Source organism: Charadrius vociferus, unplaced genomic scaffold, assembly GCF_000708025.1.
Source record: "Charadrius vociferus isolate BGI_N301 unplaced genomic scaffold, ASM70802v2 scaffold70, whole genome shotgun sequence".
Lineage (NCBI taxonomy): Eukaryota > Metazoa > Chordata > Aves > Charadriiformes > Charadriidae > Charadrius > Charadrius vociferus.
In genome coordinates, this window is record NW_009646851.1 from 2754493 (window position 1) to 2782305 (window position 27813).

Below are 27813 nucleotides of genomic sequence, written 5' to 3' on the forward strand. Positions count from 1 at the left end.
TTGACAGTGCTAAATTTATTTCCAATTATTACAATAAAAGAGAATCCAGACTGATATCAAATAAATTAAAATCTTTTTCAAAGGGTCAAGAAAGGTTTTGAATGACACAACACTCAAGTGACAGAGCAACATCACTATCTCTTTCAAATAATTTGTAGCTATTGCTGTCAAACAGGTTACAAACTGACAGGTTATACCAGTACATTAAAAATTGTATTTTGGATATAAATTCAAAGTTTAAATCTTAATTGAAAAAACAAAATTAATTTTCAGTTGCACTAAGGTAATGTAATGAGCTTTGGCACATTTTTCCAGAATTTGACTTATTTTAGTCAAATGACTAACATAGTGAGCCCCTGACTGATAATCCTGAGCAGGGAAAGTCAGCTCTTCCTTCATCACCTGATCACATTACCCAGACAATACATACTGTATTCTCAAGAATTTTCAGTTACTCACTGCAGGTTCTCAGAATACTTAAAATCGTACTTTTCAGAACAGAGAAGTTTAAGTCATTGTAAAGACCCAGGACCAGAAAACTGCCATACTGGTTTATTGCTTAAATGATTTGCATAAATTCTCCAGTCAGAAAAGACAATACCCTGACAATAAGAGTTATATATGCACGGTGCAGGATTCCTTATGACCACAGTTCTTATGACCGACACCACAGTTCTTTAATTTGTGTATATCAGGGTCTATGCATATAAAAGCACTATGATGATGGCTGAATCAGAGCCATCTTGGAAAAGGAGAAAAATGGAAATATTCAATTATTAGAGTGGTAGCACCAGCTAGAACATCATAGTCTTGTTTTCTGTTCTGTTTGTCCAAACTTTTGCCGTAAGCCCATAATTCCTGCTTCAGATTCAGTATCTCCTTGGAATCACCAGTAATTAGGTGGCCACTAGCTTTGTTGTTGTTTCTGACAGTATACCAGTGCTTAAATTCCTGAAAAATGTATAGCAGACTGTTTCCTTACCTCAAAGATGACAAGCAAATACTTAAAATACTGACACATTCCAATACTATGCTACTATTTCAGTTAGAGACCTAAGTACAGGGAGCAAGATGCATGAAAAGATCCAGGCAGCCTTCTGCCTGAAAACCATGAAGGAAAGGACAGTGCAGTCCCAGATGTAACTCCGATTGTCTCTGGTATGACGATTTATAACTGAGGTCTCTCTGATTCAGCTTTTGTGCGTCTGAGAACAAAATGGAGTGGAAAGAAGAGACATATGATTATGAATCTGAATCTTCCTGAGAAGGACAGTTTTGCAAAATATTTCACATCCAAGCAGCTACATATCTCATCTCCCCCCAGTCATGGTTCTCACCAGGGCATTAGTCAAGTTCCTCCTCTTTCATTATATCTGTTTTCTCCCTCCAATCCCTCTCTGCCTGAACTGGCTTCTATAATAAGTGTTTCAGGGCACAGTCCTTAGCTACCAGGTCTCCTCCCCAGCAGGGTGCTGGTTATGGCTGCAGACTCTAAATGACATTTCTATTGAGTAATACTTAACATACACTACTCATTTCGTCTTCAAATTCCTTGTGGAGATTCAGGCCTATGCAGATCCTGATCAACATTACACAGAAAAGGATTCCAACACCAGAACATGACTGAATCAAACAAACACAAGGAGGCTCCACATGCCCCGCTGCCAGACGTAAAAGATTTTTAAATTATCTCTCAGCCAGGTTCTACCAAAAAATGGAGATGTCGCTTCGCTGACCTACCCTTTGAACACAGCTCACTTCTGCAGCATCCATCCCCCTGCACAAGGGTCACGGACTTGATGATCTGCTGACTTCTGCATGTACAAAAAACATCAGCCAAATCCTCAGCCTTATTACGCGCAAGAGCAGACACTTTAAGCTTTGACCCAGTTTGGCCACTAACAGCCATCTTCCTATCTCAACAGTGCTGTCAAGTAAACGTCAATGAACTAACACGTAACAAAACAAAAACTTAATTCAATGTTCCTGCTTTCAAAACAGGCAGTTCTCCAGTCAATAAACATTCCTTCTACACCACAAGTAAGTGAAAGGTGACTAACAGGCAAAAGACTTTTTAAATGCCTGGAGAGTTTGGAGAGGGTTTGGAAGGAATAAGCTTGCCAGAAACTTCTGGCAAACGCACTCCTCACAACAGCCGGCAATAGGATATCCAAGCACGCATTTTTGCTTCCTTTCCCAGACCATAGCATTACCACCCCCACCTTCTTATTTATGCAGGGGAAGGGTGGCATTATTGAATTCATTTTCTCAGTTTAGCAAGATTTTTCCTATTGCACAGAAGGAATGACTTCCAAAAGGAGAGGTAGCCAAATACATCTGGGGAGTATTTTAAGCCCATATTACAGTTACTAAAATCTGAATTGTCAGAGTCCATTGGCATAGCATAACGCTTCATTTTTATGCAACATATTAGCTACTGCATTCCCAGTTTAGACCAATTTTAGAGGTATATTTCTCAAATACAGTGCAGCGATGCAAATAATGACCCAAGAGAAATATAAGAAGGCGCACACATTTTCTTTAGTAAAAGAGCACCTGCAACTACTTCTGTATTTCGTTTCTGCTGTATCCCATCTATGATGTGGACTAAAACATAACCACTTCACACCATTAAGAATTTTACAGTGGATAACCTGCAGGAGCTGTAGCTTAACCTGCAGGAAAGTATAATGTTTTGCTGCAGGTTATATATCACGACATACAGATAAACAGAAAAAACTTCTATGGTGCATTTTAGTACCTATATCAAAACTTAACATCTCTGTCTTACATGAAATGCTTTCTTCAAAGGCAATTGTGAGCTGGCAGGAAATTTTTCCAAAAGCCCGCATTTGGCCATATCCCTTCTTCTTTTGTAAGCAGTCCTCTTGAACCAAGCAACAGTATTACCATCAAAAAAGACCTTAATCTTTTAATATAATACCTGGCAAATTTTTGTGAAAACAGTTTACATGGCAGCAAACTTTCTGTGTTTTTTAAAAGAATTTCCAGACACCAAGCTACAAAAACAATTAATGTCTTTCAGAAAACCAATGAGAATATACGAAAACTGACCACGTTCTTCAGATGGGTAAGTAATATTTACTCTTCCACTGCCTGTGACTGGCAGTATCAGTACATTAATCTACTCTTAGATTGACTTTCGTTTATAAGCAAATTTTGAAATACTGCTCCAGTGTCTTGATTCCTAAACAAACACCCTCAAAAATTAGTCCAGTGAGATGACGTTAGTCTCTTCTCACTGACCAAATGCTTTGTAATAAGCAGATTGGTGGAGATGACTTAATTCAGACACACTGAGTAACTGAATAATTAAATCAAATAGAAGAGCTAATAAAGAGTGTATAGACACTGCACAGACAATGTTTAGGGAATGGAGAAAGTCAATGGAAAGAGAATAGTAGTAAAGCTTAAGTGTGTTCTGATTCAGTATTTTGATTTGTTAAACATTTTCCATCATTTTATGCCCTAATAAGTTTCTATTGACTAACATGACCTAAAGCTACAAAGAAAGCTAGTGAAGTGCAGAGTTTCCTCGAACGTATCTCCACCAAGTTGCTGCAACTAAATTCAAGTTAAAATAAGCCAGAAAATGGAAATGCACCCTCGTAAAATTCTTTGACACTAGTCTTTAAGTCTAGTAACCACTAAGCTACTTTGGACTCTACACTGTTTCAAAATAAATTAATTCTATATCAAAATTCTAATAAGTGAATTATACAATATGGTAAAAAGCCGTGTGATGCACTGGGAAAGTCATTGAGAAATGCAGCACTGTGTACAGAAAACGTACTTTGGTTCCCATGTTCAACTGTCATGTAAAGTTCAGTTTCTCAGTAGGTAAAACTATACCATACGTTCACTGCAAACGAAAGAGGATGAAGATAAACCAAGAATAATCTGGCACCACATATTAATACATAATCCAATGCAAGTAAAAGGCAAAAGTTAATGTTCAACATGATTAGCCTGACATCCTATTGTCTTCTCTTCCTTTTAACCAAGAAGGGACACTCCCTTAACGTCAATGAAATCATTTGAATGATCACGGGGAGCACAGTTCCTTAAGTCAGATAAGAAAAATTCTCTTAAACAGGTCAGCTGTTCTCAGACATTTAATTTTGTATATTTGCTAGTCTCAGTGAGAAACACAAAGATCAATAAAACAATCTCTGTCCACATAGTACAATCTAAAAGTTAACACAGTTGTACGGCAGTTGTGGAAAACTGATTTTTGACAGCTAGCAGGAATAAGAATCAATTAGTTAAACTTCTGGTAACAGACAGAAAAAAGTACCTTACCCCTAAGACCACCCATTTGTTTTATTACCTACTGCTTCAATGCACAATGATAATATAGCTAAAATGCTGCACTTCGATTTTCTGCCAGCCACATCAGAAACAGCAATGACAAGAATTTGCTATGAATTAAAGGCTGTCAATACAACAGCTTCAAAGGATATTCTGCGTGGTAGCTGTACTCTTCAAATCATGGAGATTCAGGCCACTGCCAAGTAAGTGAATGAAACAGAAGAGGAAAAGTAAATTCAAAATAGGTAGCTCCAACTTTTTCTATTTGCAATTGTGAAGCACCAATAAGAAGTTTGCAAATATTAACCAAAGATGACAAAGTATATTAGCCTGTCTAAACGACAGGCTGTCACGTCCAATTCAAGTGTTAGGAAGAAGCATTTACTATTAGGAAAAATAATTCTTCAGAACATAAAGACAATGGTATGGGTTTCTTTTGTCTCTGCATTTATAAATGTAAATTTAAGATAAATCTGTGCTCATTTCATGACCAATGGTATGACCATTAGTGTTTATTGTTCACTCCAAGAGCAACAATAAAGGATATGAGAAAAAAAATCACATTAAGCTGTAGAAGACTTGAAATTTACATTCCTGGGCAACTGGTGCTAGAATTTTATTTTTACATATATATGCATATGTGTATATATATGTGTATTTAATAAATACAAATAAAAATCATATACTATACGAACACACGCACACATACACTCCACAGATCTCAAAATCAGCAGCACGGGCACATAATTAAGGGGTCCCCAGGGCTCATAAAGAAAGTGCAACGACCTTGTTAGTGTTTGGCCTTTCTTTCGCACCCAGTCTCATTGTAAAACAGTCAACCATGAAAGTACTTTAAAAAGCTGGTTTTCTTTTTATATTTACAGCATGATTTTATAATGTACCTTTCATGTTTTAGAGAAGCTGGTACTTCTGTATATCTTCCTGGCAAATTCAACATGAACCACAAACTTTCTAATTTACAACTTTCAGAAATCTGAATGCTTTTGAATACCAGGATTTTCAACTTTGCAATTTAATGACAACCCTGCCTTTGGCCTTTCCTGACCTGTTGTGAAGTAAATCAGGCACACTAATGTGGGCTAACAAGTCTTTTTCACACTGTTCGATCACCCTGCATCTTTTTTCTCCACAGACACCGCCTCTCTCCCACTCTCTGTCTAGCCATCCTCCCTCAAAGCAAACAAAATGGTCACTGTAACCCTGCATTACTGCTCATTAGATCACAGGTTAGTCAAGTGGAACTGCCTGAGGTTCCCAAAGGAGAGCTATACTTCAAAAATCTGTCCATGTCAAATGAAGAAAAAACCCCTGAGCGTGGGGTCACCCAGATCAATGATCAAAAGAGACTGAGAATAGTGGAGGGAAAAAAGAAAAAAAAGCCCTTTTTTGTTAAAAAACAGCCTTCTGTATAATAAATCAGAATACAAAGATACTAAGCTTTTTCTCCCCCTTTAACAACACTCCATTTTAGCTTCAAAATGGAATACCTTGTTTTTCAGAAGATTTTTTAAGATTAAGATTATTTTTTAAGTGCTAAGAGAAAGATTTCGATAAACTTCAAAATTACCTTGAGAAAATTAGCAGGAGAAATAATAATGGAAAATATCCGGGATTTTCTCTCCATCATATAAATATTTAATTATTCAAAAAAGTAGTTAAAATCAACTTTCATTCAATTATGACTTTAATTTAAACAAATCATGCATTCTAAACTTCATGAGAAATGATACAGGTAGTACATCCACAGAAAAAACAGTCAACCAAAATTACACAGTTTGAACTCTTGTGGTGCATGACAGATGTGCAGGCACGTGCTATACTTGAAGAATGTGCCGTACCATTTCTGCAGCCTCTGTTCATCTCGTAAGAACATATAGCAATTTCTTAAAGACAACTAAGAAAACCACAGCAAAGACCAAAACAAAAAAAAATATTTTAAAATAAAATAGCAACTGATACACAGAACAGACCTAATTACTCAATGAAGAGCACTGGCTGTTTAACAAAGTTCTGCGCACACGTGTGCTTTTGAAAGCAACATTAGATAGTCTCTACTTGCCCAGAACGAATGAAATATCACAATATTGACCTATGTAATGGATTTTAAAAATCACATAGATAAGTCTGCTTATTAACTATTGGCTACAAAGTATCTTTTCTTTTACAACTCTGAAGAGCTTTATTTTGCTACCCTGAAAAGTATCTCAAATTTCACACTCCCTTTAACCTCAGCCACTAGTAAGGGCATAATTAGGAAAGAGAAACAAAGGTATCTAAATTAGAACAGAATATTTGGTAGTAGATTTGTAGTTAACATATGGTCTGTTGCAAAGGTATTACTGCAATAGAACAAAGCATAGGAAATCAAAGGAAAGAAACCCTTAAAATGCTCAAATCTTTCATACAATTTCAGTAAATAATTTCTTACCACAGTAACATAAAGAAAAAAAAAAACAAAAAAAACCCCACAAAATAAGAATGCAAATGGTGTGATAATACATTATGAAAAAATATTGGAAAAAGTTTACAGAACAAACTGTATTGACAGAGAGACAGATGGGAAAACTTAATTTTAAATAATTCAATTTTAGCAAATACATAAATTCCAATTATCCTCCTCTACACATATGTGTGGATGAGATGAGCAGCCTTTTAAGAAAAGCTCATTCACTAATGCAAGTTGGGGTGTTTGTTTGGGGGTTTTTCTGACAGTTTGCTAGATGCCTCACAGTGCATATTAATACTTGAACAGGGTACTTCAGCATGCATTAATTTAAAAATGCCTACACAAGAATATCGAGTCTTTAGTTTTAAGACAGTATTTATGACCCTTGCAACTCCACATCTGAGCAGAATCTGAAAAACCAAAGATAACAGAGAAAAGTAAAGACATTAAGAAATGTTGTGTATGCATCACCACAGATTATTCAATGCACTGTCAATAATCTATTCTTGTAAACAGTAGAAAAAAAAAATAAGAATGACCTGTGTGAATCTGAATAATACATTAACACGTTTTCCAAAAAAAAAAAATATTCCTCAAGTTTTGTCATTTCTTTAAAAATACATTTCTTTCTTTCTTTCTTTGCATGATCTTTCACTAATTCTTTTCCAGACTAACTCAAAATTTCAGGCCATTCAGATTCCAGAAGAACAAGCTACTGTCAGACTGCGGTAATAGATTTTCTAAACATTTAAACTATTTTGAGAAAACATTTACATTTATAAAGATTCCAGCATGACTAATGATATGCTGCAGTATCAACAAATCATCATTAGAATAATGTCATTATATTCAAAACTCTGCTTCTAGTCTTATGAAGAGGATTGTTCCCAGATGCTAGAGAGTGGATAATTCATGTTTCTTCAAGGGTATGTCTGCATCTGCTGCTGAGTCACTGCAAGAAGGGGATGGGAGAATGGTTTCCTCTTTTTGAACCAAATGTCATTATGTACTGGACAGAAGAGATTTCTGAAGAAATAATGGATATTGTTCTCACCATACACCCCTACAGAAGGCAGCCTTCATGGACTGCTTTATGCAAAAACTCGGCAGTGCTCCATCCTCATCCTCTCTGAACTGTGGGACCGTTCACTACTTTTGAACTTGCTGAACTCCCTTCCATTCTTCATTTCTGTTTCAACCCCAGATTGCTCACTACTCATCTTTTCTACTTTACTGCCAGTAAAGTCTTGGGAACCAGCACAGAAATTTGTCACCAGTCCCCTTCCATTCCTCCTGTTACTCCTTATCACTGGATCATCCCATTTTCAAAATCTACAATGTCCTGTCCAACACTCAAGCTCATAACCTGGGAACAACCAGCTCTGGAGCCCTCAGCATGGGAAGACATGGACCTGTTGGAGTGGGTCCAGAGGAGGGATGCAAAAATAATCAGAGTGCTGGAGCACCTCTGCTATGAGAGCAGGCTGAGAGAGTTGGGGTTGTTCAGCCTGGAGAAGAGAAGGTTCCGGGGACACTTTATTATGGCCTTTAAGTAGTTACAGGGGACTATAGAAAAGATGGGGACAAAGCTCTTAGCAGGACCTACAACAGGACAAGGGGTAATGGCTTTAAACTAAAAGGCTGCATATTAGGCTAGATATAAAGAAGAAATTTTTTACTATGAAGGTAGTGAAACACTGGCACAGGTTGCCCAGAGAGGTGGTAGATGCCCCATCCCTGGAAGTGTTCAAGGTCAGGTTGGACGGGGCTCTGAGCAACCTGATCTAGATGATGAAGATGTCCCTGCTCATTGCAGGGGGGCTGGACTAGATGACCTTTAAAGGTCCCTTCCAACTCCAACTATTCTTATGATTCTACGATTCTATTTTTTTGGCTATGCTTACACTCACACAGCATTTGAGATTTTTCCAGAAGAAAAATGGCTTGAAGGAAACCCAGGGAAAAAAAAAAACACAACAGTTCAGAATTGAGAATGGATAGGAAAGGATTTAATCGCACTTTATAATAGTAGGTCTTTCCTTCTCGGCCTCTGACAACTGCAGCATTGTCCCAGTAACATGTGTCCAGAACACTGATGCAAAGATGATCCTTTCCCTTTCCTGTCACTTGGAAAAATGTCATTGCTTTGTGAAGTCTCACGTCTGCCACCACCTCCACATCCAGAGCTGTACAGTTCATTCCCTCTCAAAGCAATCTTATGCTCACCTATGTAAAGCAGTTTCAGTCTCTGATGGGCCAACGCCACGTCAATTTTCAGTTTTGCTTCCCCTCATGCTACAGCTCATACTCTAGAGAAATTCCCCTTAAGCATCTTCAGTAATGCTGAGTTTGAAAAGGTACCAAAAGCATCCCATACCCAAGCTGAAATCTGATCGCCTTCTATTTGATACAGGGTTAAAGAAACTCTGTAAACACATGTTCCCAGCAAGCTCTTCGAGATGTTGGGAATTACAGACAATATTCATCTATGTTACTTCACACTGCATATAGTGCTGATGTAGCTGAAAAATTTCTACTTTTGAGGCATATAATGAAATTCCAACTTTAAATACCTACATGGACATGAAATGGACAGATTTTCTCCTGTTCAGGTATCTTGAACCTCCCTGGCATCACCCATAAAGATGCTCATGATTTCCCATGCAGTGTGAGTATCTAGTTCCCGCAGAACGGAATGAGACCAGAAATTGATTTCATAAAATGCATGCCTACTCTAAGATTATGTGATCATAATAAATTCTAAAAAAATTTTTTTAAAGTTTACTTCTGTTCTATTGAGTACTAAATACAAATGATAGAGAAAAAAAGTTCAGCTACTCAAAATGATCTGAGAGCCTTTTGCTTGGCAAATAGAAGGTTCACAATACAGTTAACTGCCCTTCCATCAGTAAATTTATTTTAGTATTAAAGACATTCTGTTACATTCTCTTAAAAAAAAAAAAAAAGACATATCCTCATCTTTTAAAAAGCAGCAGCTTGTATTCTTGCACTCAAGAATTCATTCTAATAAATATGTCTGAAAGGAAAACACATCCTAAATCAATTATACAATAGCAGAGTTTTCACAGACTTGATCCAATGCATTACTAAATACTTTTCCATTCTTTTTCATCTGATCCTGAGGCCTTTTTTTTGTAAAAATTTTAGAGTTGTATTTGGAAAGCAGTTACATAGCTAATATTTTGTTCCATTTGAAATAGTTACTTATTCTGAATGAAATACACCTCTTGCTCATGCAAAATGTCTCAAACAGTAATTAAATTTTTGAACACTCAGGAATTCCTCTGAACAGCAGTATCGCAGACATAGAGGCCCAAAAGGATCATAACAATCATGTAGTCAAATTTGTATCCAACAGGCCTCAGGATTTATTTAATTCTCTACTAATGCCCAGCAACTTTTGAACACACAAAAAAAGTTTCAGAAAGAAATCTAAAAAGTTGCATTCTTCTCAGTTCCAGCAGTCTTTAATGAACACCATATAAGCACTCATAGGTATACAAATATTTATGAAAAACACTTACTAAAAGATGAAAACAGATTTTTGTATCTGAAAGCATTAGAAAGTTTCTCTAATCACTTCTCTTTTTATTTATATAGACTATGCTCTGCCTTCACAGTCACCATGTTTAGTTCTGAAAGCCCAACAAACTTCTCTTTGAATGACATTCTCTTTCTTCTTCCTTGGCTAGGAATACAACAAGGATGTTTACTTTTGAGAGCACATAGTGAAAATACATGCTTCTTCAATACCTCTCTCTCAACCCCCATAGAAGTACTGGCACACCTACTCCGGAACCTTCATTGTTCAGTACTAAGGAAAAATTATTTCTCAGAATTTCCTGTATAACCTTCCTCTACTGAGGCTCACTGTAGTGGGATAAGAAGAAAGAAAAAAAAAAAAAAAAAAAAAAAAAAAAAAAAAAGTGAGTGAGAAAGGTGGCAGGGAGAAAGGTCCAGGTCTCACTGGGTTTTAGAGGTCCACACCACCATTCTTCTGCACCAGCAACACTTCTGCTCTCACGTTCCTCCCACCCCTTGTTTGCACTTGTACACTAATTTATCCAGTTGTCTTTTGAGCTGAGTCTGTTTGAAAACAAGACCAGGAGGAAGGAGGGGAGTAGTGAAGTTATTTTTATGCCCAAACCAGTTCATCACAGGGTCACACAAACAGTCAGGCTGTCACACTCGAAGGACAGGATAGGCAGAGGCCAGCATGCAAGCCAATACTGCTGATAAAAGAAACAGTCCAAGTACGCCTATCTAGGTACATATAAAACAACTATTTGCAGACACACAAAGTTCTTTAAAAGTCAAGCTACTGATGTTCAAACTATACACAGCAATAGTCTCCAATATCTACTCCAAAACATGCAGCCTGTGTGCAGACCTGTACTTGGCACCGTTAGCTACAATGGCCATTCAAGAGATTTACTTCTCTTAGGACAATCTGATGTTGTGAAATTGGTGCATGTGGATAGTATGTCCACTCCTGTGTCTCAGCTACTCCTGTTCTCCAGCTCCCTGTACATTGTGCAGTATGTGCACCTATGCAGGTGTGCTCAAGCATTTTATGTCTGTATCTTCAGCAGGGTCATTCCATTTCAAAGGTTCTAGGGGCACACTTTCAACTTACTTCTTTGTCAAGAGCAGGACTAGGAATTTCCCATTCAGAGATATAATTTTCTCTGTTAAATGGGCCACCTACATTGATACAGCATAGTTATTTGTAAGCTGTATTATTCACCTAAAATTATCACCAATTCCAATTCATCTTTCAAGCTAATAAAAATACATTGGGGATTTTATCTGCTATGGCTTTGTTTATTGTAAAACATAACTGAAACAGAAATCCATGTAAAGAAGAAGAATGCTTACTGTTTGGATTCTTCACGTCACCTTTTCATAAAGGAATCTCCACAAAAAGTAGAGCCATTCTAGATAGATTGCTTTACAAATCCTTAAACAGACTTTACAATTTCTTTTCAGATCATCTTAATTTCTTTTTTGCTCACCATTATTTCCTCCCATGCTAAAGACTTAAAGACAACAGACAAATCCAGCTTCTTCCAAGATATGCCATTTCTCATTTTAATTTTTTTATATGGTAATAAACATGTACTACGCAACTTCTTATTAGTATGAGCATTCTAGCTACCAATGACTAAAGCAAACACTACCTGCTAAACATTTACATTGGACACAGACTTGCAACTGTATGAAATTATTTTCACAGAATCATAGAATTTTCAGAGTTGGAAGTGACCTCTAGAGATCATCTAGTCCAACTCCCCTGCTAAAGCAGGATTGCCCAGAGCACATTATTCAGGACTGCATCCAGGCGGGTTTTGAAAATCTCCACAGAAGGGGATTCCACACCTCCCTGGGCAGCCTGTGACAGTGCTAATTTTGCTGTTCACATCTAGCTAGGATGTGGATCTACCCACAGATTACTTTTATTTAGATTTTTTATCTTTTTATATTGGATTTTATTTACATTATTTTATTTTAGGACCTTTTTATATCTAAAGCATCTTCCTAACAGGTCTGAAGAAATTCTTTAATCAGAACAGGAGTTCCTATGAGACATGTAAATAGGAGTTATTTCTGCGTTGTTCAAAACATGGCAAAACTAGTATTTCCCAAATGTCAGTTTAATAACGTCCTCCTCTCCTGCAAATGTGCTCATAACTGAAGTCTGACAAATAACTCCTCTGTTCCCTCAAAGGCCACAGTTGTGAAGGAAGCAGCCAATACTCAAAATAGCGGAGTCCAGCTCCAAAACAATCTTCAAATATCAGGGGATACACCTTGGACGAGAAGAAGTATTTGCAGTGAGGGGATTGCAATTATTAAGGTCATTAAGGTCACTATGATCTCAAAACAGGGTAAGAATCCATATTTTGGCTATTTGCTGCAGTAATCTGAAGATAAATCATTTCACAAACAGTTTCTTGAGGAACCAAAAATCTGCTCCCAACTTAACTTTGCTATGGATGTCTCTGTCATAAAGTACACAGATTTGCAACAGCTGGTCTTTAAGAATTCAGATAGGTAAACTAATTTGAGAGGCTCGACCGGGGTGAGGATGGGACAGACCGCAGAGAGCACTTCCATTTTCACTCTCAGTTTCAGACTAAGTTTTTGTAGTACCTGCTGCTGGAGGCATTCTCTGCTCAAAACTGTTAGCTGAGATGCTGAGACACTCTCTGAAGCTAAACCTCCTCACACGTCACTGTTCAATGCAGTTTTTCAGACTGTTAGTAATGACATCTATAACTGGTACGTTGAAAGGGTTTCCAGAAAGAAACCATTTTCCTCTAACTAGCAGAAACTCCAAAAGGCACTAACTATGGCAAAATAGTACGAAGATGTCAAAATAAAAAGTAATTACATCCAGGAATTAAGCCTATCACATGCAGCCAACTCAGACTGTAAAGCATCAGCAGGCCCAGAAAGCACAGTTTCTGGAGTGCTCCAGCTCGCCGGCACCAGCAAGAGCCTCCACAGATGCTGACAAACCTGGACATTCTCCTGCGATGGTTATTTAGCTTTAAGACACTTAAGGCATCAATAAGACATTGTTTATCTACAAAATTATTTCCAGACATAAACAACAGAGAAGAAACTGGCAGAGTAACAGACATTAGCCCTCACATCCCTGAGGTGGCTCTTTTCACAAGGAGAGTCACCATCCACTTTTCTGCTAGCAGAAAACCAAATGAAACACTGTCCACGATTCAAAACCCAAATGCCTTAGAATATTCTCAAATAGATAAACACATCACAACCTATGTAAACACGGGATCAGCCTTTCACACTTACCTTTGCAAATATTGTTTGTAACTCAAAGATATTTTTAATCTTGCTTTATTGAAGAAAAAAGGAAAATGGGAAAGACTTTCCTCTGGAGCTTCACATGCCCATCAGTACCACAACTTTAAAGTAAGATCTTGTATGCAAGAGGAAAAAATAGCACTTATGATCAGGGCACTAATTTAAAATGGGAATTTAGAACAGATCTTCAATGATTTCCCCTGGTACTAGAGGTGAGCAACTTATATCAAAGAAATTTATTAATTGCCTGCACTTTTGGATAACTAAAAGAGAAACCACCAAAAGGTTATACTCTATGAATGTCTTCACATACATGATCTTAGAATAGAATAGTTCAGTTGGAAGGGACCTGCAATGATCATCTAGTCCAACTGCAATCTTGAAAACAGCTTTAAATATAAATAACAAAGAAACTCCCCAACAACAAGACACTGCCAAACATGTAGCTGCTTCACCACTGAACTGGCAAAGCTTCGTGGTTCGATTGGGTTTCTCCTTTGGCCAGTCCTACATGGCTTCCAAAAGTCCTCAGCAGATTTAGAAGAGTGTTTGCTCACCATAGCCTGCTCTTAAAATACAGTGGCTATGGACAACTTCCAACACATCCTATTTGTGACTCCTAAATATTGGTCTGACCTGGGAGGAAAGAGACTCTCAGTTTGCATACTGGTTCAAATCACAGGAATCCATTGCAATATCCAGCTTCCAGTATTGTTATACAAAGTAGCATACATTTCAAAATAAATCTCAACGAGTTTGCAACCACAGTAATGCTGCTGTTCCCTTGCAAAGCAATTTACAGTGCTTTTATCACCATAAATCTCCTGTAATATTTTAAGCCTGTAACAGAAATCTGACTAATCAAAAACACTTGTTGTAATCAAAAGCACTTTTGTGATGGAAAACCAAAAGCGCATGCCATCAGCAAGCTACTTATTAACAAAATACGTAATTAGGTACATGGTTTTAGAATTGCACCCTGTATTTTGGAAACAGTGGCAAAACTGATATGTCACCGTCTTCTCATCTGCTGAGTAACTAAATTTATTTTTCACTTTTAACTTTTTTTTATTTACTAATTCAGGAGGTTTCAAAAATAGCAGTTCAGAACTGACTTAGATATGATTACTTTTTCATTATTGCAATTTTAATCTAAAATAAGGTTATTTTGCAAATATGATTGTCTGAGTTTTACAGTCTGGTTAATATACACAGCCTATACTTCAGCATGGCTCAGCTGAAATCACCTAGCAGCTATTTGAAAACAAGTATGTCTACTGTCACAGGAACAACAAAACAACTTACAAATATCTTTCACATAGGAAGGTGGAATAAGCACCACAGAAGTTGACATAAGAGAAAAAAGAGGCACAATATTTAAAATTACATCTTCATTTATAGTTTCTAGAATGAAATGTAGAATTTAAATTCTTGATTTAATTTTAACATTAAAAATATAGGAAACAGCTAAGCAGCAACTGAACACAGGAAAAAAGGATTACATTTACTGATTAGTATTTCAACTTAGCTTCTGTAATTTTTCATGATCACTTTAATAATATGAAGTATATTCTCCAATCATGCCTGCAAAATCAATTAGGTTAAATTACATTTCATAAATTAAACAAGTTATTTGGATATTCTTACAAATAGCCATTACAGTTTTGAATTGAACTATTCATGACATTGCTTAATACTTACAGCATGCAGGTTCTATAATATCATTTCTACCTAAGCAATGCATGGAGAAAACACATTAAAACAAAATATAAAATTTTGAAAAACCGAAGCAACTGCACTTCCCAACAATAAATGTAACTAACATCTGTTGCAGAACTGCTTGGCACTTGTACAGTTTTGTGAAGGATATTTGTTGTAGATAAATATTTTTCTACAATTCCTATTACGCACCACTCAACTCAGACATTTTCTTTAATTATACTCCAAGGGGTCCTTTCATACCCATTAAAGAAAGGCAATTTGTTGCCTAAAAGAATGCATACATACTCCTAAATTTCAGCTGTGATTCATCAGTCTTCTGACATATAAAGAAAGCAAGGAAATACCTATAATTAATTGACTTAGTTCTGCAAAAATATCTAATAAAACTCGCAATGCTCAACACATTATTTTTGTTAAATCCTTAAATATGCTCTTTTTGAAATAAGGAATAGTCTTACGATTCAGCATTTTACTTTCATTTCACATCTCAATAATGAGGACAACAGGACAGTAAAGCCTTTAGAAAGGCAAGACATTTCCATTTTAATATCGGCAAAATTGACTGAATAAGGCTCCCACTTTACATACACAGCAAACACGGGACATCATTTTTTTCGAGGACAAAGCAATAACTTTGGGACAGTCTCCTTCTTTTTTTTTTTGTAATTTTGCTTTCCACTATTCTTAAGTAAAGAATTTCAAAAATGTACACTGAGCTCTTGATACAGGGTTTGGGTTTTTTTTTCTGAAAACATGCATATGCTGTGCACATTTAAAAAAAATCTTGTATTCAGCATTTCATAAAGACTCAAAGTAGCAATCAAGACTTGTTTGCTATGATAATACACCAAAAGATTATTTTTTTTAAAAAAGCATGCAGTAGAAACATATTTAAATGCTATTGTAAGCATACAAAGATCTCCTCTGCTGAGATCAAGCAATTGGTAATGATGGATGAGGAGAAAATGAGGGTACTGCCCACAAAAGAGAAGAAATGCTAACTTCAAATACACAAAAGATTCAGTTCAGGCCCAAAAGTCTACCGATATGGGCTCAACTGCAAAATGGAGAGTTACATGTATAATTTGCTGTAAATCAAACTGACTGGCGTGTTTACCATTCTTATGAAACTGGACAAGGAACATTTCTTAAATGATATTTATAATCAAAATCCTCAATTAACTTTAAACCAAATTTGGCCATTTTAAAAAGGAAAAACGTAGCAAAATAAAAAATACTTAAATCATGTGAAAAAAGCATTTCCATTGATGGAAATTGTAATCTGTATTGCTCTAGGAAAAAAGTGAAAATCAAAACACCATGGGTATATTTGGATGAATAAAATTAAACCAATTGTGTCTCAGGATATTATCATTTTTAAGTGGGAGGTCTAGGAATACATGCTTTGCTTTTACATTGCACAATAAACTAGAAGAAATTAATAAACTGATATATAGAAATCCGTATTACATTTCCTTTAAATATTCATTACTTCTTCCTAAATCGGTTTTTAGATGAACAAGAGCTGGAACTTGTAGATTCTATTCCCTGCGTCATTTCAGTTTACCTTTTTATGTAACTTGATATACTAACTCCAAATTCTTTTTTTTCCCCCTAAGCACGGCTTCTTGGAGGAAAGAACCAACAATTTAATAAAACATTTTACAGTGTAGCTTACACAGTTCTCACTTATTCTTTTCGTCTCATATTAAAAACATCACTACACTCCAGTCACATTTACACTTCTCCTTTTTAACACGTAATAAGCTTAAATTTTATCCTCTATTTCTTTTGGCTAAGAAAGGAAGCATAAATAGCAATAAAGCAGTACAGAAAGCACATGCAACTAAACTGTACAAATCGCAGTTATCCTACAGATCAGTAAGTTGTGCATTGAATTGAATTGTCATTTTTCAGAAAGACCATATTTTAGACAAAGAATTGCATCTAAGAAAGCAACAAGTTTAAATACAAAGCAGCAACACAGTAAGGTGCTGAAACAGTCTTCGCTCTTCTGTAATAAAAGACACCACTCAGAACAAACAGGAGATTTCACATACAATCTTTAATAGGAAGAGTCCTTTAAATGACATTTATGAACAGAATGACACAACCAAATTGTAACTTCTTCCTACAACTTCAGAAGAGTAAGTAGAGCTTCTCATGAAGAACTGGTAACTTTCAGCATTTCCTCAAAGGTATGTGACATGATAGGAATGTAGGAAAGGTGAATTTTTCAGAAACTTAAGAGCATAAGGTACACTGAATAGAACAATTATATAATTTACTATGTGATAGCTACAAATTAGACAAAGACATTACTCCTTAAAAGATGGAAATCAGAAAAAGTTAAGGACTTCAGAACAGGAATTGCAACTCTGCCCTCACATCAGTACCTAGCAGTTCAGAAAGAAAGCTTTATGTAAACGACAACCTATGGCTGCAATCTATTGCTTTAAGCAGAATGGATTAATGGAGTAGTGCAAGATTAAAATTAATACCAAATAAAAACCCAAGCTAAACAAAAAAATCACTGTCCCAGCAGCTTTTGATAAAAGTAGTTTAAAAATGTCTTTTCTCCCTTAAGCGAAATATGGTGAAAGCAGGAGAACTGCTTGTTTCCAAGTATTACTTGTCTGTTTTCCAGAGCAACTAAGCCTGCACAGAGTGCACTGGACGAGGTTCTTAGGGGCTGGGACTGTTCTTGGTCTGTGTACTTACAGCAAAGAGTAACGGAGGCCAGTCCCTAACCAGGATGCCAGGGTAGTAAGTCATAGCAGTTGAGTAGTGTGCAGATAGTAAATACAAACAAGCACGATGGTGCTATTGTAACATACCTCTTGTACGGAGCGAGCTGCTGGCTTGTCTTGATGATTGGCCAGTATTAAAAACGGCAGAGTACATAACTGTGGGTGCTGGAGAGCGGAATGCAGTTCATTCCTAGCAGTTTCTAGGTCATCTTCAGAGGAGGCACTGTCTAATACAAATATTACCCCCTGGGATCCTTGGTAGTAACGACTCCAGTATTTCCTGATATTGTCAGCCCCTTTCAAGACAATAATAAGAACGAATTAAAACAAGAATAATTAAACAGATTTAACACTTGTATCTGAAAATAACCCTTCTACTTAAAATGATCAAAGCAATGGAGTAAATTTCCTCTCCTAAATAATCACCATTGAAAGAATAAAAGAAAAAGCAACTGTAAATTCAACACATAAACAATGTTAATTTGACATTTGGAAAAAAAAAAACCACCTCCATCCAGTTTTCATCCCTGAAAGTTTCTGCTCCATTAATGAGTACTGGCAGAACCACCGTGCTTCCAGTGCCACACGGTCTAATCCTATACCTCCTCACTGGCATATCTTGGTACTAATATCTAAATCTTTGCCCATTCTTTTTTACTTAGCCCTGCAGCTCCTTGCTGTAACCTGTAGCTTCCATTATGGCAGTTGCTCCTTTCTGAGCATGATAAGGTCTTTCAGTTCATCTCCAAACCATCAGGAAAACACTTCGTAATTGGGGGAAAAAGGTGTCAAAGAAGCCTAGTAAAGTAATTAGACACTTAATGAGGTGAATGGTGATACAATAGTGAGTGGAACAGTAAATGAGAAGCTAGAGTGACAACACGCAAAGGCATTCATTTCAACTACTTTTCCTGTGTCAGCCACACTATGGATTCTGGAAGAGCCCAACAGTAGACACATGAGTGACTGCACAGGCTTATGTGCCACAGTAATTCTTAGGACACAGTTCAGCAGCGCTCAGCCATCTCAACAGAAGCCAAGCAATAAGGTTATCTACAGAAAGCTTTTGCCTCCCTCAGAGAGCAGCATGTGTTGTAACACTGAGGTAGGAAAAAAAACCAACGTATTTGACAGCTGTCAAACTATCTAAACTACAATTTGGATATGGGCTATTCTTTGTATGTCTGAATCTGGCACTTCACTCATGGGGACTAACACTAAAAAGTGAACAGCAGCAGCAGAAATACTCTAGTAGAAAACTTGACATGTCTGCAAGACAGTGATTTGCAAAAATGTGCTGAAGTATCCTTTACAGACACTCTTCTTACTTTGAGATAAGGAGAAATGAACTTTAATGTAGACACAGATACCAAGTTCTGATAATAATAAAACTCCATTTTTTTAGTGAAACACAACTATAGAAAAGTTCTGAACAACATGTATACAGAAAATGAAACTTTAGTGCAACATAATTACTATAACATTGACATGATACTTAAAATATTCACTGAATTTATACATTGTGCAATGCCAAAGACAGTCACTAAACAACAGTGAAGAAATAAATATCTAAAAATGAATTTATACTGCATACTTTAGGCATCCAACCTGGAGCATTCAAATCTCGCCCCATGGAGTCACTGTCTTCTCTGTACTGGCCACACTGGAACATTTAGCACTCTGTTTCTGTATTCTGCACCTAGCACAATTTTGGTGGCTAACAAACGTTGTGAACACACACTTTATCCTACAGAGAATACTGAAGTAATACCTGAAGAGTTTTTTTCTGCAAGAGGTGTAAAGCGTTGATTACACAAAGGTAAAATGCTCATGGGATTTAGTAACGACCTTGCTTAATTTCTCTATTAATATAACCAGACTCAAAGTAACAATGCACAAACAGGACAGGTGTTTCATTTATTTTATCATCAACTTCTGAAGATCAACATTACTTGTAGAGAAAACAGAGTGCATTGAAAGCTAATTCTATGTTTCCGTACCACCAGAATATCTACTGATTATACTTGTAAAGAATTTCATAGCATCTGTTAGATGTCCCGGTCTTTCCAAACAGCTGTCTATGTCAGAACCAAGTAGAGCAAGTTGTCAGAGTGACACTATTTACATAGCCACACACAGCAGTGTCACAGGCATCTGAAGTATCACATTACTTTAAAAACTGGTAGAGAATCATTTTCAAGGAACTGAAAGGCCAACACCACTATCAGTTCTTTGAAGGTCTTTTTTTTGTTGTTCTTTTTCCTAGCAACAAAACATCTGTCTTATTTACTCTAAGCTTCAGCCAGCTACTTTTCAATCACATGTTGCTGCCAGACCCTGAGTCTTATCTTTGTAACCATACTATTTCTAAAGAGAAAAATTGCCTGGTGAACTGCAGGGCATCTGACCTCTTACATTCAGGCACACGGAAGGAAGCAGCTCATGGGTCCCTACACAGAAAATTGGAGCCAGAAAAGCAGTATGCTGATTTGTTGACCTTACAGTCCCACCTTTTTGGTTCAGGTTCTTTAGTTGCTCAACTTTGTTTCTCCACATCAACTGTCCTAAAATAAATACCACCAATGCATATCAGTCCTTTTCTCTCCAGTCCTGGCCAGTCATCGTGGCATAGTTATAAAAAACAACGAGTAATGTCCAATAAAACTTGCTATTTCCTTCAGCATCTTCCATTAGAATCATGACCTGCTCTGAACTTGCTTACACTTCAATTCTGAGGAAATCACAGTCTGAGGTTTAAGAATAAAAAAATTTGCACCAAGCAGACAAGAAAAAAGACTGAGAAAGTCCATATCTTGGGGTGCCATTTTAACTCATTTTTCTGGCAGATGCACTTGACAAGTAATTGTTGGCATCAATAAACTATCAGCAACTGGAAATCACAATTTCTACAAGACAAATAAGCTTATATTCTTTTGCCTTAACTCTTCATATCCAGGGACCATAACCTGCTCTCAGCTTCTTTCTCCAGAGCGTTAGGTAGAATGTTGTGGAGTTATCCTGGGCAGGGAACACTGGTCTATGAATAGTGACCCAGCCATCTCACAAATTCAATCTTATAGAGCAAGCAATTGTTTTTAAAGGTGCAGTTCAGCACAAACTACCCTATGAAATAATCTTTTCATCTATTCCAAAGGTTTCTAAGACAGGGAAATTCCGAGTTCTTCGGCAATCAAGAATGCAACATGCATCCATTAAACATCCTCAGGCTCTCAGAGACCTCTGCGATAAAACAAGAAACTTAACTGGTACCCAAAATGTTCTATCAACCAACAGTATCACACAAGATAAGCATTTAGATTTGTTAGCCTCGTATCATATGTTTCTCTAACAGCTTTGCAGGCAGATGGCTGTTTCTTCAACCAGTCTATGCCTAAACTAAGATAAAAGGAGAAAAAGAAAGAGAAGTAACTCAGGTAAAAATCTCCAAAATATCAGAAAAAATGTAACAATTCATATTAGACCAAGGGAACATGCTATGCAAAAGGTCCACTAAAATGTGACACTCAGTGTAGTATTTTTCTCAGACACAGGCAAGAACCATGACTCTTGCCTAGGCGTATGATTTGTTTCCCTCAGCCGTGAACCCACTGGAGTGGGTTGAGTCCTGTGACATGACTAAAACATCCCATTTACAAACAAATTGCTGGGGGGGGAGGGGAAGAAACCACACTACTTATTAGAAAAGAAAAGATAGTATACAGTCAAAAATAGGCTTGAATTACTTTATAAAAGAGGAAAAAATACCCCTCTGCTTACAGCAAAACAGCAGGGTTCTGCAATTAAACACCCTAATCATTACTACAGGGCAAGTTTATTCATAGAATCATAGAATCGTCTAGGTTGGATGGAACCTTTAAGATCATTAAGTCCAACCATCAACCCAACACTGCCAAAACTACCACTAAACCATGTCCCTCAGCACCATGTCTACCCATCTTTTAAATACCTCCAGGGACAGCGACTCCACCACTTCCCTAGGCAGCCTGTTCCAATGTTTAATAACCCTTTCTGTGAAGAAATTTTTCTTCATATCCAATCTAAACCTCCCTTGGTGCAACTCAAGCCCATTTCGTCTTGTCCTATCACTTGTCACCTGGGAGAAGAGACTGACCCCCACCTCGCTAAAACCTCCTTTCAGGTAGTTGTAGAGAGCAATAAAGTCTCCCCTGAGCCTCCTTGTCTCCAGGGTAAACACCCCCAGTTCCCTCAGCTGCTCCTCATAAGACTTGTCCTCCAGACACCTCACCAGCTTCGTTGCCCTTCTCTGGACACACTCCAACAGCTCAATGTCCTTCTTGTAGTGAGGGGCCCAAAATTTAACACAGTACTTGAGGTGGGGCCTCACCAGTGCCGAGTGCAGGGGGGTGATCAGTTCCCTTGTCCTGCTGGCCACACTGTTTCTGATACAAGCCAGGATGCCATTGGCCTTCCTGGCCCCCTGGGCACACTGCTGGCTCATATTCAGCCGGCTGTCAACCAATACCCCTAGGTGTATTCAACTAACTGTTCAAAAGTTTCATTTGTAACTTTTTAAGTATCAAATAAATAAATCCTTTTTGATTATCATCCAAGGTATAGTGTGTCCATATTAACACTATTTATGATTTGTATCAGTGTCAACAGTACTCTCTCAAATGCTCCTTGGAGGCTGGGGGAAGAGTTTGAGTTACATGTACTTTTATACACATCCAAAACAGGTCGCACAATTATGCACTCCTGTAAATATTATGCAAAATGCAGAACTGCAAAACTTGCTTTCCGCTATGAATACTTCTGTGTACATCTTCGTTCACAGCAGTTTCAGGCTACCTTCAATTCCCTCCTTTTAGTGTTTTCAGGAAAATGGAACATAGCATTACAGAAAAAATTCACTGAAAGCAATTCAAAGGTGTCAAATTCGTTACTTGTCAAACTTGCAGCAAGTCTCCATTGAGAGCACAATGAATGTCACACAGTCCTTGCTTCACGATAGTCTAGCCTGCGTATGAAAGCTCTTGTTCACCACAAAATACATCACAGCTCTGGAGAAGTTATAGTCTCAAATTCAGGGAATCACTTTTTTTCCTTCCCACCAAAAACAGTTAACCTGGGGCCATGAAAGGATGCAGGCTGCAACCAGGTTTTCTACCACTTCGAACATAACATCCACTCCCCTGAAATAGTCACCTACCTATTTTGAAGGTTTTATAGTTGATTAAAAAAATATATAGACAATTCCTCTACTGATATTAAACAGACCATTTCTAATGAGCAAAAAGGTGAAAAGATGCCAAGGAATATGACAACTGCAACACAAAATCTTTTTGCATGTTACAGAAGTTTCTCAGGGGTGTGATGTCAGTCACTATTCAACGGCTACTTTGTATTGCTACCGCTTATCCCTAAGCAGCAATACAGATGCTAAACCAAAACCTTTCTCAAGGTTCAAAATCTCAAGACTTTTGCTCCCTAGGGTTTAAGACCAAGTGATCACAGCCGACTTTCTCTAGCCTTTCAGGTAGTACACTCCTGCAATCATAGACAAAGCATGGCAGCAGGGAATTGGCAGGGTTTTTTTTCCTGGAAGAGGAACATTTTGAGATTGCTAGATCAGCTCTATTCACTGCATTGATTCAACAACTATCTGAACAAACAGCATAAAAGAAAAAGCCCTAACATGCCAAGGAATAAGTTTTCTGCCTTTATATTCAATATATACAAAAATCAGAAATACACATAACTTTATCGTGCTTATTTTTATTTTTCTTATCAAACAATACTTAGGTTGCAAGCACTTGGAAGCTTTAAAAACACCATATTTACACTTGCCTGCAGAAAGTCAGTTTGATCTACTTAGGTGTGCATATTTTACTACCATCTTAAAATAAAACATGCCATTTGAAACAAAAATCTCTTGTTCTAGTCGGGAACATAAAGTTCTTTTTAGAAGTTCATAAAAACTCTTATGGGTTATTTCAGAAGAAGATAAGAAAATATGTGCCCTGCAATATGCTCTAACATTTAGTTAAGCCTAAAGTCCGAAGCTTTAATAATTTACAGCAGGTGGCATACAACACTAAACTGGACTTCATGTATGACAGCCATTCTCAAAATCACCCCTGCTTCTTTTTTTTTTTTTTTTTTAAAAGGCACACACACAGAAGAAGTCCTCCAGTGCTAGCAACAAATGATTGGCAACAAAAAAATCATCCCCAAGTTTCCTCTCAAGGTTCAGATGTATCCTACTCTGAGCTGCAGTCACTCCTTTGCTAAGAGTGCAGGTAATCTCAAACAAAGCTCAAAATGCACCTTTCTCTATGGCACTTAAGACTAGTAGGCATATAAAGAAAGCAGCAACTCTACCACAGCTGTGTATTTGTCTGTCTAACCCTTCTGCTGACCGCTCACAAAGTTTGCTTTAGCCTTTGAAAGAATCAAGGCCTTTTTTACCTAGAATCAAAACCACTTTTTTTTTTTGCTTGCAATGGAGTTCATAAAACGTAGGTATCATTTCTGATGCTAAAGGAGGCTGCTGTACTCTACCTTTCAATTCAGTCTGAAGAAAATGGTGCTGCGAGTCCAACAGGAGACAGAGGCAAAACCTGAGGCTCTCCTTCTCTCTCCACAACACATTCCATCAACAAAAACAACCAGTCTCCCATGGCACAAAAAATGTAACTAGGAAATTTTGTGTTTTGCTTATCATATTGTACATAGCTTTCATAGGTGTTGCTTGCATGGCTTCTACTTGTTTTGAATAAGATAGGCAGCAGGTTTTCCATCCACATGGTAAAAAGCTAATTGTAGAAAAGGAACGGTATTTCCAAAGAACCGTGGAAAGATCATTAATGCTGAATCCTTATCAGAGCTTCCCCAGGACTCGTGTTAATGAGATCCGTAAGCAGGTGTAAATAACCTCTCTCATCTATAAAATGAGGAAACTATGTGATGCTGCCTGGGCTTAGGCAACATTTGAACAGCAGGCCGAGTATGATTGATAGCAAACAGATCTAACTTTAATGCTTTCGGAAGCTGAATGTCTGTGTGCAACTCACAGCTTGGACAGCTCATCAGGGTCATCTAAAAATTTCATCTGCTAAGACATTCTGTAAACTGTTAGACGCAGCTATGTCGCAGATGGCATTGCATGCGCTCCACACCAGATTTTGTAGAGGTGTCAACTGCCTTTTAGTCAAATACAGTACAGACATTTTACTGCTTTGTGTTAGTAGGTCCTTGTGAAGATGACTTAGGTTGGCATTTACTTGTGGGATCGGTTTTCTGATGACTAACTAGATGAAATTTTAGCTGCTCTGCCAGGCTATGTTGCTAGAAGGGTGTTCAGTACCCCCCTCTACCTCCACAGAGCAGAGGAGAGTGGTTTCCCATAACTATTCAAACTTTAAATTCTAATTAATAGCTTAATATTATTTTCTCCCTCCTCCCTCATTTTTTCACATGGCAGATACTACCTGACAACTGTTGCCGTCTTCTCCAGGGGTTCATATTTTCCATTCAACTTGGACTGCATGACAGTGTGACTCCCCCTCCTACTCTCTCTTCTTCTGCTCTTTACTTCCAAATTAAGGCAAAATACGCATGCCTTGTTTAACCAATCCTATTTAAAGTTATTTGTTCTTAAGCTGTCACCTAGAAAATTAATTTAGCTGGCCTAAGAGTGTGAATTTATGACTTCGGTCATGAAGCTTAAGAAGGAACAGCAGCGGGGAGGACAGTTCTCATCTCTCTTTTCCTGGGCATGCTCAACCAACTGTAGAATCGAGCATCCCTAATATTAAGCACTCTGCTCTTGATAAGCACTTAACACATTTCGTCTTAAATGAAGTATCAAAGATGACTTCACAACATGTTGATTCTCTGTGCTTGTGAAAAAGGCCTTTGGGTGGATTACAAAAACGTAATACAAACATATGACAATATATTTTAGTACATAAAACAGAGAATGTTGCTAAACGCTGTAACATGTTGTTAGCATTTTTAAACTTGGTAAGAAGAAGAAGAGCTGTTCACATCCAGAATCATCCTTTTAAATTTGACCAGGCTCAGTATTTGGCATCTCACCAGTAGCTTCTAAGCCTGCATTTACAAGATACCAAACTAAATTATAAAATAGACTTATTCTAAAAGAAACAACTGTAAATTATCAGTTGACCTCCAGAATGGACCTATGATCTTGATTTAAGCTCTGAATAAGTATCTACGTCACAACAGACACCACGACTTCATACTCTGTTTTGACAGCATTACAACAGCAAATGACTGAATAAACACACTGAATAAATGGTGGTTTCAGGCACCGTGTCTTTAGGCTGGAATTTGTTAGAACCAAAGAAAAAGCTTCCTATTGCCTTTGCATTTTCATTATCTGTCTGGAGAATAAACTTCAGCGTTCAGTATCACTAACTTCTTTCAGCAAAACACTGTTAGAACTTTCTGAACAACAAATGTTATCATCTGCCTTATTTTTCCGGTCTTTCCCCATTCATACACAATTTCATCCTTAGTTCCCTACAATCTCATTGTGCACAATTTTATCCTTAGTTCCCACCAGAGATTGCTGCACCATAAAAGGAAATCATCAAATGTGTAATTTCTTTCTATACCATTACTCAGCTATTTCCAGTTATCCTGGTAAAAGTACATTCTGAAAGAATGAGGATTAGGGCACGGCACATCTTCACAGTAATCTAAATTACACACATTATTTTATGGACTAAATTTCGGAAAACAAAAGGTAATTTTTTTTTAATTTCTTGGCGAGCAGGAAGGCATTATTGGTATATCAAAAGAGAAACTTAAGAGAATGGGCAGTTCAACTTGGTCAGTAAATAAAGCAAGTTCACCTTTTCAAGTAATTCAAGCAGGCCTATCTTTGATTTGAAAGCTACATCTATTCTTACTTATTCAGGACCAAATTCAATGTTTTTAAACAAAATGTTTAACATTTATGAAATTGGATAAAAACCCTTGTTTTCTGGTAGGAAGGCAGCTTTCCTTAGGAAACAAACACAATTTAAAAAAATAATCAGAAATAGGATGATTTATTTTTTTTTAATATTATAGTATCGTGTCATTCTAAGAAAACATTCTGCAAAAAGAGCACAGCAAACTTTCCTCTATGTCCCCAGTCCTAAAGGCTGATAAACAGATAATGAGATCTGGAAAAGACAAAAGAGGAGAGACCATTTTCTATACACTTTGCCTGAAAATTTACAATGCCTACAGAAATGAAGAAACAAAACCTGTCTTCATTAGCAGCTCCAGAAGGCAACCAGAATAGTAAAAATTAGCACTATTTTCGACCTCGAGGAAGGGTACTGCTTCAAGTAAACAAAAATGACACTATGCAGTCAGCATCTGTTTCACATAACTGCTTGGCTGCTATGTGTAAGAACACTGAACAACATGACTTCTGCACTAAGTTTTTTAAGTATCGGCTGTTAATACATTGCTGTATGAAGACATACGAAGCTTTCAGTTGCGTAAATCTGAAAGAAATTTTTAAAACAGAGTATCAAAAATTAAAACTATATAGAAATTCGCCTTAGGTATAACACGCAACAACGGGCAGTGATTGTTAAAAACAGATGCCTTTCTACCTTCCTCCAAGTTTCCAATATCAAACGTCTGGACAAGACCTCTATACTACAGTGAAGAGAACTA

General features: G+C 37.2%; 1 protein-coding gene across 1 annotated transcript in view; it reads right to left on the reverse strand.

Moving 5' to 3' along the window:
- Window positions 1-27813, reverse strand: part of ARL15 (ADP-ribosylation factor-like 15) — a 212474-nt gene that overhangs the window by 110150 nt on the left and 74511 nt on the right. The window contains exon 4 of the mRNA XM_009894193.1: window positions 18217-18425. Coding sequence (XP_009892495.1) covers window positions 18217-18425 — 209 coding nt within the window. The remainder of the gene's footprint in view (window positions 1-18216; window positions 18426-27813) is intronic.